At 51.8% G+C, this 16318-nt stretch overlaps 1 protein-coding gene across 5 annotated transcripts in view; it reads right to left on the bottom strand.

The window, feature by feature from the left end:
- ARHGAP39 (Rho GTPase activating protein 39) overlaps positions 1-16318 on the bottom strand; it is a 127686-nt gene that overhangs the window by 33823 nt on the left and 77545 nt on the right. For all 5 annotated transcript variants that reach the window (XM_069854818.1, XM_069854820.1, XM_069854816.1 and 2 more), the window contains exon 2: positions 5976-6407. In XM_069854818.1, the coding sequence (XP_069710919.1) occupies positions 5976-6407 (432 nt within the window). The remainder of the gene's footprint in view (positions 1-5975; positions 6408-16318) is intronic.

The following is a 16318-nucleotide window of genomic DNA, read 5'->3' as shown; positions in this document are numbered from 1 at the left end:
CTCCAGCCTACTTGGAGGTTTCATAGCTATCATGTCATGCTTGGTAGAAGAGGCACCACTTAAAGACAAGCAAGACAGCCCGAGCAAGACCTTCCTGCTCAGATGGACTCTACCTTTGGTGACCACCAAGACCAACCTGTCATTGAGATCCTGAAGATGCCCAGACTCACAGAGTTGAGGTGACACGGCCGTGCTTCCAACTATTTAATCACTCAGCTGCCCGCGCTACGCTGGCGCGACACTGATGTTTCTGCTTCTTCCATCCACCTCGTACCTACTGGAAGTGGTGCACCTCCCAGGCTCAACCGTGTCTTCCATGCTCAACCTCATCTCTCAGGTTCAACAACATCTCTCAGGTTCAGCCCCAACTCCCAGGGGATCAGCTCCAACTCCCAGGGCCAACTCCATCTTCCAGGGTCAACTCCATCTCCTAAGCTCAACCCCACCTCCCAGACTGAAGTCCATCTACGAGGCTCAACCTTGTCTCCTAGGTTCAACCACGTCTCCCAGGCTCCACCTCATCTCCCAGACTTGGTCCCATCTCCCAGTCTCAACCCTATCTCCCAGGGGCTCGACCCCATCTCCCAGGCTCAACCCCATCTCCCAGGCTCAACCTCCATCTCCCAGGTTCAACCCCATCTTCAGTCTCAACCTCGTCTCCCAGGCTCAACTTCACCTCCTAGGCTCAACTGGAACCTTGTGACCTTGAGGCACCACCAAAGCTTTCCAGGCTTTCCAGCATGCCCAGTCATGGATGAAGATGACACGGGGATCAAGGGACTCTAGGGTGCTTCCACCAGAATGAGATGTTGCCCTGGTTTAGCTGAGCTGTAGGGACAACGCTGTTGTGTCACCTCCAGGTGGAAGCTGTCCATGGAGCAAGAAGATCTCCTCCCTCTAGTGGCATGTGGGTTTTATTTTTCAAGCCAGGAGAACTGGTACCTGCTCTTGCTTGCTGGACTTGGCAATGACACAACCGTGGATTTCATAGAACCATGGAATGAGTTGGGTTGGAAGGGACCTTAAAGCTCATCCAGTTTCAACTCCCTGCCAAGGGCATGGAGTCCTCCCACTGGATCAGGTTGCTCAGAGCTCCATCCAACCTCACCTTGAACACCTCCAGGGGATGGGGCATCCACAACTTCTCCGGGCAACCCCTGCCAGTGTCTCATCGCCCTCATTCCTGGGGCTGAAAGGACAGAGGAACCCTCCTGAGCAAATCCAAGCCATGGCTGGCTTGGTCTTCTCCACTGGCAGAAGGTTTCCACGGATTAAGCCTTTCTATTTGGTGCCATCCTCCTTCCTCCCACCCTACCCAGCAGCTTTGCATCCCATAATACTCTTGCCCAAGCACTCGAAAAGGAGAGAGAACATGTGGGTGGAGGACACAGAGGGTTAGTGACCTGTAGCATCCACACTGGCTGCTGTGGTGGAGCATGAATGGACCTTCTCCTGGGAAGCCACTGATCCAGCAGCAAAGCCCAAGGAGATTCAAACCCACCCACTCCACTCTTGTTAACCCTTCCCACCGCTTGAGGAACAAGCTCCTCCTTCACCAACCACGTCTCGGGCTGAGTCCCAAGCAACGTGGCCAGCAGGGTGAAGAAAGAGGTTCTGCCCCCCTACTCTGCTCTGGTGAGACCCTCGTGTCCAGTTCTGGAGTCCTCGGCACAGGAAGGACATGGATCCGTTGGGGTGAGTCCAGAGGAGGCCACCAAGACGATCCAAGGGCTGGAGAACCTCCCATATGAGGACAGGTTGAGGGAATTTGGGTTGTCCAGCTTGGAGAAGAAGAGGCTGTGGGGAGAACTTGTGTCCTTCCAATATAGAAATGGGGTTGATGAGAAAGACAGGGATGAACTTTTCAGCAGGACCTGGAGCGACAGGATAAGGAGGGAACGGTTTCAAACTGGAAGACGGGAGATCCAGGCCGGATAGAAAGAAGGAATTGCTAAGGCTGAGGGTGGTGGGACACTGTCCCAGGTTGCCCAGAGAGGTTCTGGATGCCCCATCCTTGGAGATGTTCAAGGCCAGGTTGCACAGGGCTCTGAGCACCCTGATCCAGCTGGAGATGTTCCTGCTGGAACATCTGGAGGGGTTGGACTGGACAGGATTTAAAGGTCCTTTCCCATCCAAACCATTTGATGATTCACAAAGCTCTGGAGGCGGGTGCAATGGGAGTGCTGAGGACCAAGGGTTTCACCAACCTCCAGATTCCTCCTGGAGTTGCTGTGAGGTCTGGAGAAGACTTAGTGATGGGGAGTTTGAAAAAAGAGAGAGAAAACCATGTTCCCATGGGCTCCTGGGACCAGTTCAGCCCAAGAACTGGGATCCGGTCCCTGCTCGGACGTATCCAACAACTCGTTTACCAGCTGTGAGATGAGCTGTTGGTTGTCCCCACGGGTGAGAGGTGGAAAGTCCATCCCAGGTTCTCAGTGCATGAAAAACAGAGCTGCAGGAGTAAATAGTGAGAAGAAATGGAGTCCCTGAACCCAGCCAGCTGCAACGTGTTCTCCTCAGTGGAGCACGTTATGAAACAGCAACTTCATGGCTAGAAACAAACCCCAAGGATTCTGGTCTACACACCCCAAAATAGGTTCCAAGAGTGGTCGCCCCAGTTCCCTGTGCCCAGGATGACTTCCCATGCCCCTTCAAACTCAAGCATGGGAGATGGGATCCCTCCAGGAGAGGAGAAGTGCTGGGAATCCCTCTGGGCATGATGCAGGGAGCATCTTGTGGTGCTCAGCATCATCTGCAAGGCTTGTGGTGGGACAGGGCACATGCAGGAAGGCAGTGAAGACCCTGCAGCTCAGCAGCATTGAGCTGGATGGAAGAAGAAGCCAGTCAACCTGGAGGGTGGTGGGAAGGTGAGACGGGTGGAGGCGTTGGGCGGTATTAAAGATCTGGGCAAGGAAAGCATTTGGTGTTGGGAGGGAGGAGATGGGAGAGACAGAAGATCTTGAGATCATAGAACCACAGACTGGTTTGGGTTGGAAGAGACTTTGGAGATGAGCAATCAAAGATTGGATGAAACAGCCATGAGCATTCCCTGAACAGACCCAACTGGACGTGGCCACCACGAGCAGATGTGTCTACACACAGCACCCAATGGATGGGTTGTTGACACTGGAAGAGGCACCGATGAAGAGAATCCAAACATATGAAGTAACGAACAACCTGATTGGAATTTGGAATCTATTTGGAACGGATTGGGAGCAGCCCTGAGAAGAAGGACTTGATGATGTTGGTGGACAAGAAGGTCAAGATGAGCTCACAACGTGTTCAGAAAGCCAGCTGTGTCCTGGGCTGCATCCAAAGTGGTGGGACCTGCAGGGCGAGGAAGCAGATTCTCCCTCTCTACTCTGCTCTGGTGAGACCTCATCTGGAGTCCTGTGTCCAGCTCCGGAGTCCTCAGCCCAGGAAGGACATGAAGCTGTTGGAGCAAGTCCAGAGGAGGCCACGGAGATGATCCAAGGGCTGGAGCCCCTCCCACATGACGACAGGCTAAGAGAGTTGGGGTTGTTCAGCCTGGAGAAGAGAAAGCTCCAGGGAGACCTTAGAACGGACTTCCAGTACGGAAAGAAGCTCCAGAGAAGCCAGGGAGGGACTCTTCATCAGGGAGTGCAGGGAGAGGACAAGGGGAACGGTTTGAAGCTGAAAGAGGGGAGATTGAGATGAGATCTTAGGAAGAAATTCTTCATGATGACGGTGGGGAAGCCCTGGCCCAGGTTGCCCAGAGAAGTCGTGGCTGCCCCATCCCTAGAGATACTGAAGGCCAGGTTGGATGAGGTTTTGAGCAACCTGATCCAGTGGGAGGTGTCTCTGCCCATGGCGGGGCTTGGAACTGGATGGGCTTTAAGGTTCCTTCTGACCCAAACCTTTCCACTCACTGTCACACTTCTCCTTTATGAACGAAACCATCTTTCCTGGGAGGTCTGCAGTGGGACAACCCATGGCTGCAACATGGTAGATCTCATCCAGGTCAATCACCTAAACCCACAACACTCCCTAAAACCATTTATTTCAGAGGACAAGAAATTATTTCTCCCAGGTACTTTTCCAGAAGGAACATCTAAGTTCCTAACAAGGAGAACCACCTTTCCCAGGTGCTTGCATCTCTTCCTCCTGTGACTGTTTTACAGAGGAGCAAACGCACTTTCGAAGACTTGGTGCGCATGAGCTGGAGGAGTCATCCATGAAACACCTCCACACAATGGAAAGAAAGAGCTGCAGGACAAGGGTTCTGCTCTCTGCTCTTCCACAGCGCTGGAAGAGCACCAGGGCATCCCAAGGGTTCTACTCTTCCACAGTGCTGGAAGAGCACCAGGGCATTCCAAGGGTTCTACTCTTCACAGAATCACAGAATCACAGAATAACCAGGTTGGAAGAGACCCACAGGATCACCGAGTCCAACCGTTCCTACCAAACACTAAACCATATCCCTCAGCACCTTGTCCACCCGTGCCTTAAACACCTCCAGGGAAGGGGACTCAACCACCTCCCTGGGCAGCCTCTGCCAGTGCCCAATGACCCTTTCTGTAAAGAATTTTTTCCTAATGTCCAGCCTAAACCTCCCCTGTCGGAGCTTGAGGCCATTCCCTCTTGTCCTGTCCCCTGTCACTTGGGAGAAGAGGCCAGCACTCTCCTCTCTACAACCTCCTCTCAGGTAGTTGTAGAGAGCAACGAGGTCACCCCTCAGCCTCCTCTTCTCCAGGCTAAACACCCCCAGCTCTCTCAGCCGTTCCTCATAAGGCCTGTTCTCCAGCCCCTTCACCAGCTTTGTTGCTCTTCTCTGGACTCTCTCCAGAGCCTCAACATCCTTCTTGTGGTGAGGGGCCCAGAACTGAACACAGGATTCGAGGAGCGGTCTCACCAGTGCCGAGTACAGAGGGAGGATAACCTCCCTGGACCTGCTGGTCACGCCGTTTCTGATCCAAGCCAAGATGCCATTGGCCTTCTTGGCCACCTGGGCCACTGCTGGCTCATGTTCAGTCACTGTCAACCAACACCCCCAGGTCCCTCTCCTCCAGGCAGCTTTCTAGACAGACCTCTCCCAGTCTGTAGCTCTGCATAGGGTTGTTGTGCCCCAAGTGCAGGACCCGGCATTTGGCCTTGTTAAACCTCATGCCATTGGACTCTGCCCAGCGGTCCAGCCTGTTCAGATCCCTTTGCAGAGCCTCCCGACCCTCCAGCAGATCGACACTTCCACCCAGCTTAGTGTCATCCGCAAACTTGCTCAGGGTGCACTCGATGCCTTCATCCAGATCATTGATGAAGACATTGAACAGGGCTGGACCCAGCACTGAGCCCTGGGGAACCCCACTTGTCACTGGCAACAGCCAGTGACAAGCCCTGGAAGAGCACCAAGACATCCCAAGGTTTCTACTCTTCCACAGCCCTGGAAGAGCACCAAGACATCCCAAGGGTTCTACTCTTCCACAGTGCTGGAAGAGCACCAAGACATCCCAAGGGTTCTACTCTTCCACAGCGCTGGAAGAGCACCAGGACATCCCAAGGTTTCTACTCTTCCACAGTGCTGGAAGAGCACCAGGACATCCAAAGGGCTCTGCTCTTCTACAGCACTTGAAGAACACCAGGTCAACCCAAGGGCTCTTCCACAGTGCTGGGTGAGCACCAGGACATCCCAAGGGTTCTACTCTTCCACAGCACTGGAAGAGCACCAGGACATCCAAAGGACTCTGCTCTTCCACAGCACTTGAAGAACACTAGGATACCTGAAGGGCTCTGCTCTTCCACAGCCCAGGAAGAGCACCAGGACATCCCAAGGGTTCTACTCTTCCACAGCCCTGGAAGAGCACCAGGCCATCCCAAGGGCTCTGCTCTTCCACAGCACTTGAAGAACACCAGGTCACCCGAAGGGCTCTGCTCTTCCACCACTCTGGAAGAGCACCAGGACATAAGACCTCGCAATTTCATTTCACCAACCCACCCGCATGTGCCAGCCTTGCTTTTACCTTTCCGTTTCTTCCTTCACGACCGCGTACTGGGACGACTGCCGGCTCATCCTCTGCTCCTGAACCTTCTCGCTGCCCTCCAGCTCCTGCTCCAAGGAGGAGCTGGTGCTGCCCTCCCTGCTGACATTGCTGCTCCTCCCAGGGCTGTTTTCCGTGGAAGCCCTCGGTGATTCCGTGTTCTGCTTCAGGGTCTGCAGCTTGGCCAGGGGGATGATATCGCAGTTCTGTGGCCGGTGCCACACCGTCCTCTGCGTGGTGGCATTGTAGTAGTAGAAACGGGAGGTGTTGGGGTCAAAGAGCTCCCACCACTGGTTTTCGTTGGTCCGTTTGATCCGCACCCCGGCCGGAGGGTCCCACACGCACTCCCCCGTGATGAGGTTGGCGTACATGCGCTCCCGGGTTCGAGGCTCGATGATTTCCACCCATTCCAGCCTGGAGAACAAAGAGAGAGAGAGACAGACGTCAACTGGATGGTCTTTAAAGGTCCCATCCAACCCAAACCATCTCAGGATTCCATGATTTAAGGCTCGCAGCAAGCGCTGGGGGAGGCAGGATAGAGAAGAAGGGTGGCTTGGGTGAGGACAACAACCCTTTCTTCTTTCCTCATTGGTGCTGGGTCCAGCAGCACTATCTGCACTAAATATTGCATGTCCAAAGGTCCATGAAGATCTTCAGCTCCCAGGGGAACTCACTGAATCATGGAATGGTTGGAAAAGACCTCTAAGCTCATCCAGTCCAACCACCAGCCCAGCAGCACCGTGTCTACTAAATCATGTCTCAAAGTGCCACAACCACAGACTTTTTGAGCTCCTCCAAGGACGAGGACTCCACCACTGCCCTGGGCAGCTTCTTCCAATGTTCCACCACTCTCCCAGGAAAGAAATTTTCCCAATATCCAGTCTAAACCTCCTGTGATGCAACTTGAGGCCACTTCCTCTCATCCTATCACTTGTTCCTTGGGAGAGGAGAGAAGATGGAGGAGAAGAGAAGAGAAGAGAAGAGAAGAGAAGAGAAGAGAAGAGAAGAGAAGAGAAGAGAAGAGAAGAGAAGAGAAGAGAAGAGAAGAGAAGAGAAGAGAAGAGAAGAGAAGAGAAGAGAAGAGAAGAGAAGAGAAGAGAAGAGAAGAGAAGAGAAGAGAAGAGAAGAGAAGAGAAGAGAAGAGAAGAGAAGAGAAGAGAAGAGAAGAGAAGAGAAGAGCCCAGCCAGATCCTGCTTGATGCCTGCCCACGTACATTTGCTGAATTAGGGGATGGTTTCACGTTGGTTTCTGGATAGAGTATGGACCTCATCACTGGAACCGGCTGCCCAGGGAGGTGGTGGAGTCACCTCCCCTGGAGGTGTTTAAGGGACGGGTGGACAAGACGCTGAGGGACATGGTTTAGTGATTGATAGAAACGGTTGGACTTAATGATCCGGTGGGTCTTTCCAACCTGGTGATTCTACGATTCTACGAAGATATAGAGCAAAAAATGAGGTTTAACCTTCCTCCTGTTGCCTCATCCCTGCTCAGCCCAGGACCAGGCACCATCAGCCCATCCCAGCCCCCTCAGAAACACAGCAAAGGGGGTTCTCATCATAAAATCATGGAATGGTTTGGGTGTGAAGGCACCTTAAAGCCCATCCAGTTCCAATCCCCTGCTGTGGGCAGGGACACCTCCCACTGGATCAGGTTGCTCAAAGCCCCATCCAACCTGGCCTTGAACATCTCCAGGGATGGGGCAGCCACAGGTTCTCTGGGTAACCTCTTCCAGTGCCTCCCTACGCTCCCACTAAAGGTTATGATTGAAATAATAAAGCAGCAACTGGAGATTAGAAAAGCAAAAGAGGATTAAAAGAAGTTGTAATCCCAACGAACAGACAATTGAACTGCTTTTTCAGATTATCCCGAACGCTGCAGGTACCACCTTTTCCCTAATCCTGGAGGCTTAGAGGCAGCTGCATTTTATTCAAACGCTTCATTTTTGTGGGGGCTTATATTAAAAAAAAAAAAAAGAAAAAAGGATACAAGGGATGTTCGTATTAACTGAAATGTCTTGGAATTTGTCCTCGTCTGCATTTACAAGCCTGTTAAGGAAGGGATAGAAATAGAGAAGGAATAAAACAGCCCCCGGCGTGCCGAGCGGAGCGGATCCAACCAGGCGGCATTTAAAGCCGACACATCCACGGAGTCAGACAAGCGACAGATCACATCTTGCAGCCTTGGACTGGGGAGCGAGTCCCCTGGGGGCTTTGCAGAAATGACCAATTTGCTCAAGCACTTGAGGAACAAAGACCTGGGGGGGGAGGGGGGGGCAGTTAACCTGCCCCCGGCAAGTGGAGATGCTGACAGCCCCGACCCAAGCCCTTTGGCGGGTCCAGAGCGTCTTCCAACTCGATTGAAACCACTGGATTGGAAACAAGAGGGATTTTTGGGGGTGCCAGAGGCTCACAGTTGAATAAGGTCTTGCCATGCCTTGTCTTCCCTTCCCCACGTCTTCTAGGCACAGAGAGATACGGTTAAGCCTCATCTTTCAGAACCGAGACTAAAAGCTCTTGGAGAAGTGGAGATAATAGAATCATGGAATGGGTTGGGGCTGGAAGGGACCTCAAAGCTCATCCAGTTCCACGAAGAGCGACACCTCCCACTGGATCAGGTTGCTCAAAGCCTCATCCAACATAGCCTTGAACACCTCCAGCGGTGGGATCTGGGGGTTCTGGTTGACAGCAGGTTAGAATCATGGAATCATGGAACAGTTTGTGTTGAAAGGGACTTCAAAGCTCATCCAGGTCCAACCCCCTCCCATGGAGAGGGACACCTCCCACTGGATCAGGTTGCTCCAAGCCCCATCCAACCTAATGTCCAGTCTGAATCTTCCCTTCTCCAATTTAACGCCAACCCCCCTCATCCTCTCACTCCAAACCTTTGTAAGAAGTCCCTCCCCAGCTTTCTTGTAGCCCCCTTCATGTACTAGAAGGTTGCTTTAAGGTCTCCTTGGAGCTTTCTCTTCTCCAGCCTGAACAACCCCAACTCTCTCAGCCTGTCCTCCCATGGAAGGTGCTCCAGCCCTCGGATCATCCTTGTAGCCCTCCTCTGGACCTGTTCCAACAGCTCCTTGGCCATGTTGAACCTCAGGAGGTTCTCACAGCCTCATTTCTCCAGCCTGTCCAGGTCCCTCGGGATGCGACCAGGTCCCTCTGTTTATTTCTGCCACTGCCTGGTGCTATGACTGTTCCATCGCCTCTCATCTTCACCTCCTCAGCCTCGTAACCTTCTCCTGACATTGCAAAGCAAGTCAGATCCCTTCTCCATCAAAGCAACGCGGCGTGAACACACGCGGCCGACGGCTCTTCCCTGCCAGAGCAGCATTTCCCCTTTTTTTTTTTTTTTAATCCTACTTGAAAGGCTTGAGCAAAGACTCTGACCGACGTACGACTGATTCGCTTTGATAGAAGAGTTTATTATTTCCTAAGGTGGCTTCAGAGTTCACGCTCTGCGTTGTCAGCAATTTCTTCGATGCTGGAATCGCTGCGGATCCACATCAGGATGGAGCAGAGGTCGTTTCTTCCTGAAATAGCATCGCCTGGCAGGGGATGCAGAGCTGCTGGCACTCATGGCCTGGATTTCCTTCCGAATCCTGACAAGCTGCAAGGTTTGGGGTATTTATGTAGTTACGGGTCAAGGCCAGGGGCTGCTGGAGTATCCTCAGCTCTGATTTTGCGTGACATTCCCCTCTTCTCCTCGTGGAGATAGATGAAAAATAGGACATCAGCCAGCATAGAATCTATGATTCTATGATTCAATGTGAGCTTAAAGCCTGGAAATCCAACCGTATCCCAGGATGCATCCCAAGCAGTGTGGCCAGTAGGGCAAGAGAAGGGATTCTGCCCCTCTACTCTGCTCTGGTGAGACCTCACCTGGAGCCCTGGGTCCAGTTCTGGAGTCCTCAGCGCAGGAAGGACCTGGATCTGTTGGAGCAACATCAGAGGAGGGCATGGAAATGGCCCGAGGGTTGGGACGGTTCGGCTGTGAGGACAGGCTGAGAGAGTTGAGGTTGTTCAGTCTGGAGAAGAGAAGGCTCCAAGAGACCTTATTTTCGTCTTTCGATACTTAAAATACTTAGAGGAAAGATGGAGATGGACTTTTTAGCATGGCCTGGAGTGACAGGACAGGGGGAAATGGTTTTAATCTGGAAGAGGGGAGGCTCAGGCTGGATCGAAGGAAGGAATTTTTCATGCTAAGGGTGGTGAAAGCCTGGACCAGGTTGCCCAGAGAGGTGGGAGATGCTCCAAACCTGGAAACATGCAAGGCCTGGGTGGATGAAGCTCTTAAGCTGGTCCAGGTGGAGGCAGTTGGGCTGGATGGGCTTTAAAGACCCCTTCCAACCCATTTGATGGTTCCCTGGGCAGACTAAGACATGTTTGATGTATCCAGAGCTCCTCACCTGTTCAGAAGGCAGCAGCACAACCCACAGGCTGAAGTCTGATGAGATGCAGGAGCGGTGGGAAGTGCTGCTGGCGCTGATGATCTCACCTGACCTGCTTTACGCATCGAATGAGACCAAAAGCCACGCGCATTGGAATAAGTGGAATCAAGCCACTGCTTTAGAGGTCTGATTTATGTTTTAAACCTATCAATTATATAGAAACTGATTCCTAAACTTACAGCCTTGGCACCCTGGAGATGACCCTCAAAGAACCAAAGTCACTTTTTCACATCAATGTTCTGAATGTGGAATCATGGAATGGTTTAGGTTGGAAAGGACCTTAAAGACCATCCAATTTCAACCCCCATGGCAGGGATACCTCCCACTGGATCAGGTTCCTCAAAGCCCCATCCAACCTGGCCTTCAGCACCTCCAGGGATGGGGCAACTATGACTTCTCAGGGCAACCAGGGCACAAGGAAGGATTTTTTTTTTCAGATCCCATCTCAATCTCCCTTCTTTCAGCTTAAAACAATTCCCCTTGTCTAGTCCCCGCGCTCTCCGATCAAAAGCCCCTCCCCAGCTTTCCTGGAGCCCCTTTCCATACCGGAAGGCTGCTCTAAGTTCTCCATAATCAGTAAATCTCAAAATCTCTTTTCATCCACTGCCAAGTCTTCAAGCTTTACTGACCTCTTACACCTTCTCTGGGTTCATTCTTTTCCTTGGAAATCCATTTTTTAGTTATCTGAGCAGGCAGGATGGAAAGGAACCATGGGAAAAAGAGGCCAGGTTGGTTGGAGCTTGAAGCAATCTGATCCAGCAGAAGGGTCCCTGCCCATGGCAGGAGGTGGAACTGGGTGGGATTCAAGGTCTCTTCCAACCCAACCCAGTCCATGATTCTACGATTCTATTTTTCCAAGTTAGATATAAACTACACTGGGCACCCGACGTGTCCTGAAATATTTAATTACTGGATTCTCCGAGAAGCTCTGGCTCTCCAGGGCATCATGCTCTTCCACTGGAATTGTCCTCTTCAGTCTCCCAACCACCGCACCCAAACTACCCAAAATTCTTTGTTGCCTTTGGAAGGGCTCCAGGATTTATACCAAGAAACCCCTCTGCACGCACACCCTCCACTTCAGGAGAAGCAATTAGTGCCACCACAGCAGCTCGTTAACGAACGTGACGCAGCAAGTCCCCATCCCACCTACAGGGTTTGGGGATTGTTTGCATGGAGACCGCGTTCCTTGAGCAGCAGGAAGCCACGGATAACATCGCTTCGCGTGCCAACCTCCACAACCCCCAGATCTCCTACGTCGCAAACCCCTGCTGAAAAATGACTGTCCTCGAAGCTATTTTTGAGTCCAAAGTCAGAATGATCAATGTCTTGGAAAGACGCGAAAGAGAAGAAGAAACTCTTGCCTCCAGGGTTTTAAGGCTGATTCGGTACCTCCAGCTTTTTGTGTCTGGTAATATAGTGAACAAAAAAAAACCCCACGATGAAATGGAGCTGCTGTTCTCCTCCCACGGCCGCGCTGGAGGAGAAAAGCTCCCTGCGAGATAGAGACAGAGGACTGAAATGTATAAATAACTTCTCCGAGATGCACAAAACCCACCTACTCCATCCAGAAATGTAAAAAAAAATAGGGGGAAAAGCTCTTTTTTTCCCACCGTGGCCACGTGATTGCAGCCGCACCAGGGAAAGGAGTGGGAAAAGGAGTATAAATCAGTGATCCTGGCAAGACTGGGCTTTGTCTCCTTCGTGGTCTCCAGCACCGTGAGCAGCTCCAGGGCTGGAAAGAAGGGAGGCATAAAATCATAGAATCATGAAGGTTGGAAAAGACCTCTAAGATCATCAAGTCCAACCATCAACACAACTAAACCATGTCCCGAAGCGCCACAGCTACACATTTTCTGAATCCCTGCAGGGATGAGGACTCCACCACTGCCCTGGGCAGCCTCTTCCAGGGCTTCACCACTCTTCCAGTAAAGAATTTTTCCTAATATCCAGTCTAAACCTCCCCTGGCACAACTTGAGGACATTTCCTCTCATCCTATCACTTGTTTGTTGGGAGAAGAGACCAACACCCACCTCACTACAACCTCCTTTCAGGGAGTTGTAGAGAGCAATAAGGTCAATCCTTGGCCTCCTCAACTCCAGGCTAAATAGCCCCAGGTCCCTCAGCTGCTCCTCAAGGGACTTGTGCTCCAGACCCTTCACCAGCTTCATTGTCCTCCTCTGGACACACTTCAACAGCATCTTGCGTAGAGTTAAGAGCCCAAGTGAAGGGAGAAGATGAGATACGACCACGGAAGCAAGACTGGAAAAGTGATTTTCAGTTTAACGGCACCGGATCCCTGTTTCATAGAATCATAGAATGGTTTGGGTTGGAAGGGACCTCAACGCTCTGACAGTTCCAACCCTTCTGCCTGGGCAGGGACACCTCCCACCAGATCAGGTTGCTCCAAACTCCATCCAACCTGGCCTTCAACACCTCCAGGGATGGGGCAGCCATCTCGATGATCCAGTGGGTCTTTTCCAACCTGGTGAGTCTACGATTCTATGATCATCCCCCAGCCGGTATCGAATGCGAGATATGAACGTGAGATTTACAACCGTGGAGTAATTCGCAATGGAAATTACAGACACAAAGTCATTCCCGGCCCCAGTTAAACTGGGACAACGCGTATTCAGATCCCCGCAAGCAGTTCTCTTGGAAGGTTTCCTGAGAAAGCTCCCGGGCCACTTGCTCCTGGGTAACCAAGCTCTTCCTCAGCACTTCTGGAAGCCAAACCACGGAGGAGTAAGTTTTGCATAAGGCTCAGCCCTCCAGCTCTTGACAGCTCCTTTCTTTTCGGAAGGAAGAGATTCCTGGATAACCTGGAATGTCGCATTTAATTATTAATATTATAATCGCTATGGGAACTGTGGAGACCTTGCATAATCGTTTGCTTCTTAGCCAAGGTCTCAAGTAAGAAAGGATGAGGAAAAATGTGATGTGCCTCCCCTAATCGTTCCCTAATTCAGCACAGGAAAGATATGGATCTGTTGGGACGGGTCCAGAGGAAGCCATGGAGATGACCCCAAAGCAGTGGGACCAGCAGGGCTCTGTTCTGCTCTGGTGAGACCTCACCTGGAGCCCTGTGTCCAGTTCTTGGATCCTCAGGAGAGGAAGGAGATGGAGCTCTTGGAGCAAGGCAAGAGGAGGCCATGGAGATGATCCAAAGGCTGGAGCACCTCTCATACAAGGACAGGCTGAGAGAGTTGGGATAGTTCAGCCTGGAGAAGACTGTGGAAAGACCTTAGAGCGGCCTTCCAGTATGGAAAGGGCTCCAAGAAAGCTGGGGAGGGGCTCTTGATCAGGGAGTGCAGGGATAGGACGAGGAGGAACAATTTTAAGCTGAAAGAGGGGAGACTGAGATGAGATCTTAGGAAGAAATGTTTTCCATTGAGGTTGAGGAGGCCCTGCTACACGTTCCTCAGAGAAGCTGTGGATGCTCCATCCCTGGAGGTGTTCAAGGCCATGTTGGATGAGGCTTTGAGCGACCTGATGCAGTGGGAGGTGGGTTCCATGGCATTGGGTTGGAACTGGATGGGCTTCGAGGTCCCTTCCAGCCCAAACCATTCCATGATTCTATGATCATGTGCAAGCAGGGAGAGAAACCTCGTGGTTGCTCAAAGCTTCATCCAATGTGGCCTTCAACACCTCCAGGGATGGGGCAGCCACCACTTCTCCGGGCAGCTCCCACGGAGGTTTTCCAGACGTTTTTGCCTCCGAGTGTGGACAAAGGAGCACAAAACCCACAGCTTGATCTCACCCCACCGCTCGCTTGCACAAGGAGCTGTTGGATGAAGCCAAGTAGTCTCGTGAACCTCAGCCTCTCACAGCTGGAGGTACAAAACAGGCATCCCAGTAGGAAGACGCGAGTGGGAAGTTTCCATTTCCATCTTTGTCTCCGTTCCCATAGAAACTCAACTGAAATGGAGACGGCAAAAGAAAATTAAAGCGTCAATAAAGGAATCTACAAGGAACTGGCATGGTCCAACGGTGTAGATAAGCAAGGAGAGAAAAGGAACCAAAAATAAAGCCAGAGAAGGAAGATTGAATTCAAATACGAGGGGAGCTTTCACACTGAAGTCTTTCTTATTTGAGGATAAAACCGTATGAATAAACGATGTCATACGGAGATGTCACAAATGAAACGAACCGTAACGAGACGATGTCTGGTCATGGGTCTGGGGTCTCCACGCCTCAGTGGTGGAAGACGGGGCTGAGGGCCAGCAGGGATCCCAGGGGGATCCAGAAGAGCTGTCATGTGTCATCTTCCCTATCCTGGCTGTCAGGAGCTACTGGGAAGGATTAAACAGGAGAGAGACCACATAGAATCATGGAATGGATTGGGTTGGAAGGGACCTTAAAGAACATCTAGTTCCACCCCCCTGCTGTGGGAAGGGAGACCCTCCACTGGACCAGGCTGCTCAAAGCCTCACCCAACTTGGCCTTCCACACTTCCAGGGATGGAGCAGCCACAACATCTCTGGGCAACCTGGGCCAGGGCCTCCTGACCCTCACAGGGAAGAATTTCCTCCTAAGATCTCATCTCAACCTCCCCTCTTTCAGCTGAAATTCATTCTGCCTTGTCCAGTCCCTTCACTCCCTGATCAAGAGCCACTCCCCAGCCTTCCTGGAGACCTTTTCCATACTGGAAGCTGCTCTAAGGTCTCCCCTGAGCCTCCAGGGTGAACAACTCCAACTCTCTCAGCTTGTCCTCAAGAGCAGAGGTGCTCCAGCCCTCAGAGCACCTCTGCGACGTCCTCTGGACTTGCTCCAACAGCTCCATGTCCTTCAGACGATGAGGATTCCAGAACTGAGCACAGGGCTCCAGGTGGGGTCTCACCAGAGCAGAGTTGAGTGGCACAATCCCCTCCCTTGCCCTGCTGGCCGCGCTGATTTTGATGCCGCCCACATCACCAGGTCTACCAAGAAGCGCTCACATCTCGCATTGAGTTGTAGTAATGAAAAATCCATATATAAGGGTAGCCAAGAAAATCTGGAACGCAACGGTCCCAAAAGAGCCTAAAACACACTCGAAGATTATTTTAGATCAGCAGAGACGTTGCTGAAAATCCAGTTTCACCTTATACCTAAAAAGCAACGAGGAGAAGATGACTGGGAAACGATGACTCACGTTTTTCAGGATGTGTTTAACCGGTTGCTCCGCAGTAGGTTTCAACGGGAGCCAAAGGAAATTACTTTTCCTAGCACATAATTATGTTGTGGAATGCGTTCAGCAATGGAGCCAAAGCCCATAAATCGGTTCAAAGGAGAATTAAGATGAGTTCAAGGAGGACAAACCCATCGGTAGCTATGAAATCCGATGTTACGAGGTTGGGGAATCGCCAGAAGCAGCAAATTACTGGATGGGGAAGGATCACCTCGCTCTGCCCCAGACATTTTTCCTCTTTCTAAGGAAATCTCTGCACGGAGAGCGGAGTTGAAGCTGTGCAAACTCACGGATGTCCCATCCCTGGAGGTGCTGAAGGCCAGGTTGAGTGGGGCTTTGAGCAATCTGATCCAGTGGGAGGTGTCCTCGCCCATGGCAGCAGTTTGGAACTGGATATCTTTAAGGTTCCTTCCAACCCAAACCATTCGATGAAGCTTTTCCACCCGTGCAGCAAGAGCAGGGTTGAGGGGGCCTAAGGGAAAGCTGGAGAAGGTCTCTTGATCATGGAGATAGGACAATGGGGAACAGGTTTAAGCTGAAATATAGGAAACGGAGATGAGAACTTAGGAAGAAATTCTTCCCTATGAGGGTGGGGAGGCACTGGAATAGGTTGCCCAGAGAACCTCTGGCTGTCCCAACCCTGGAGGGGTCAAGGCCAGCTTGGATGAGGCTTTGAACACCCCGATCCAGTGGGAGGTGTCCCTGTCCGTGGCAG

Source organism: Phaenicophaeus curvirostris, chromosome 3, assembly GCF_032191515.1.
Source record: "Phaenicophaeus curvirostris isolate KB17595 chromosome 3, BPBGC_Pcur_1.0, whole genome shotgun sequence".
NCBI classification, from domain to species: Eukaryota; Metazoa; Chordata; class Aves; order Cuculiformes; family Cuculidae; genus Phaenicophaeus; species Phaenicophaeus curvirostris.
This window is presented reverse-complemented; position numbering and strand designations above follow the sequence as displayed.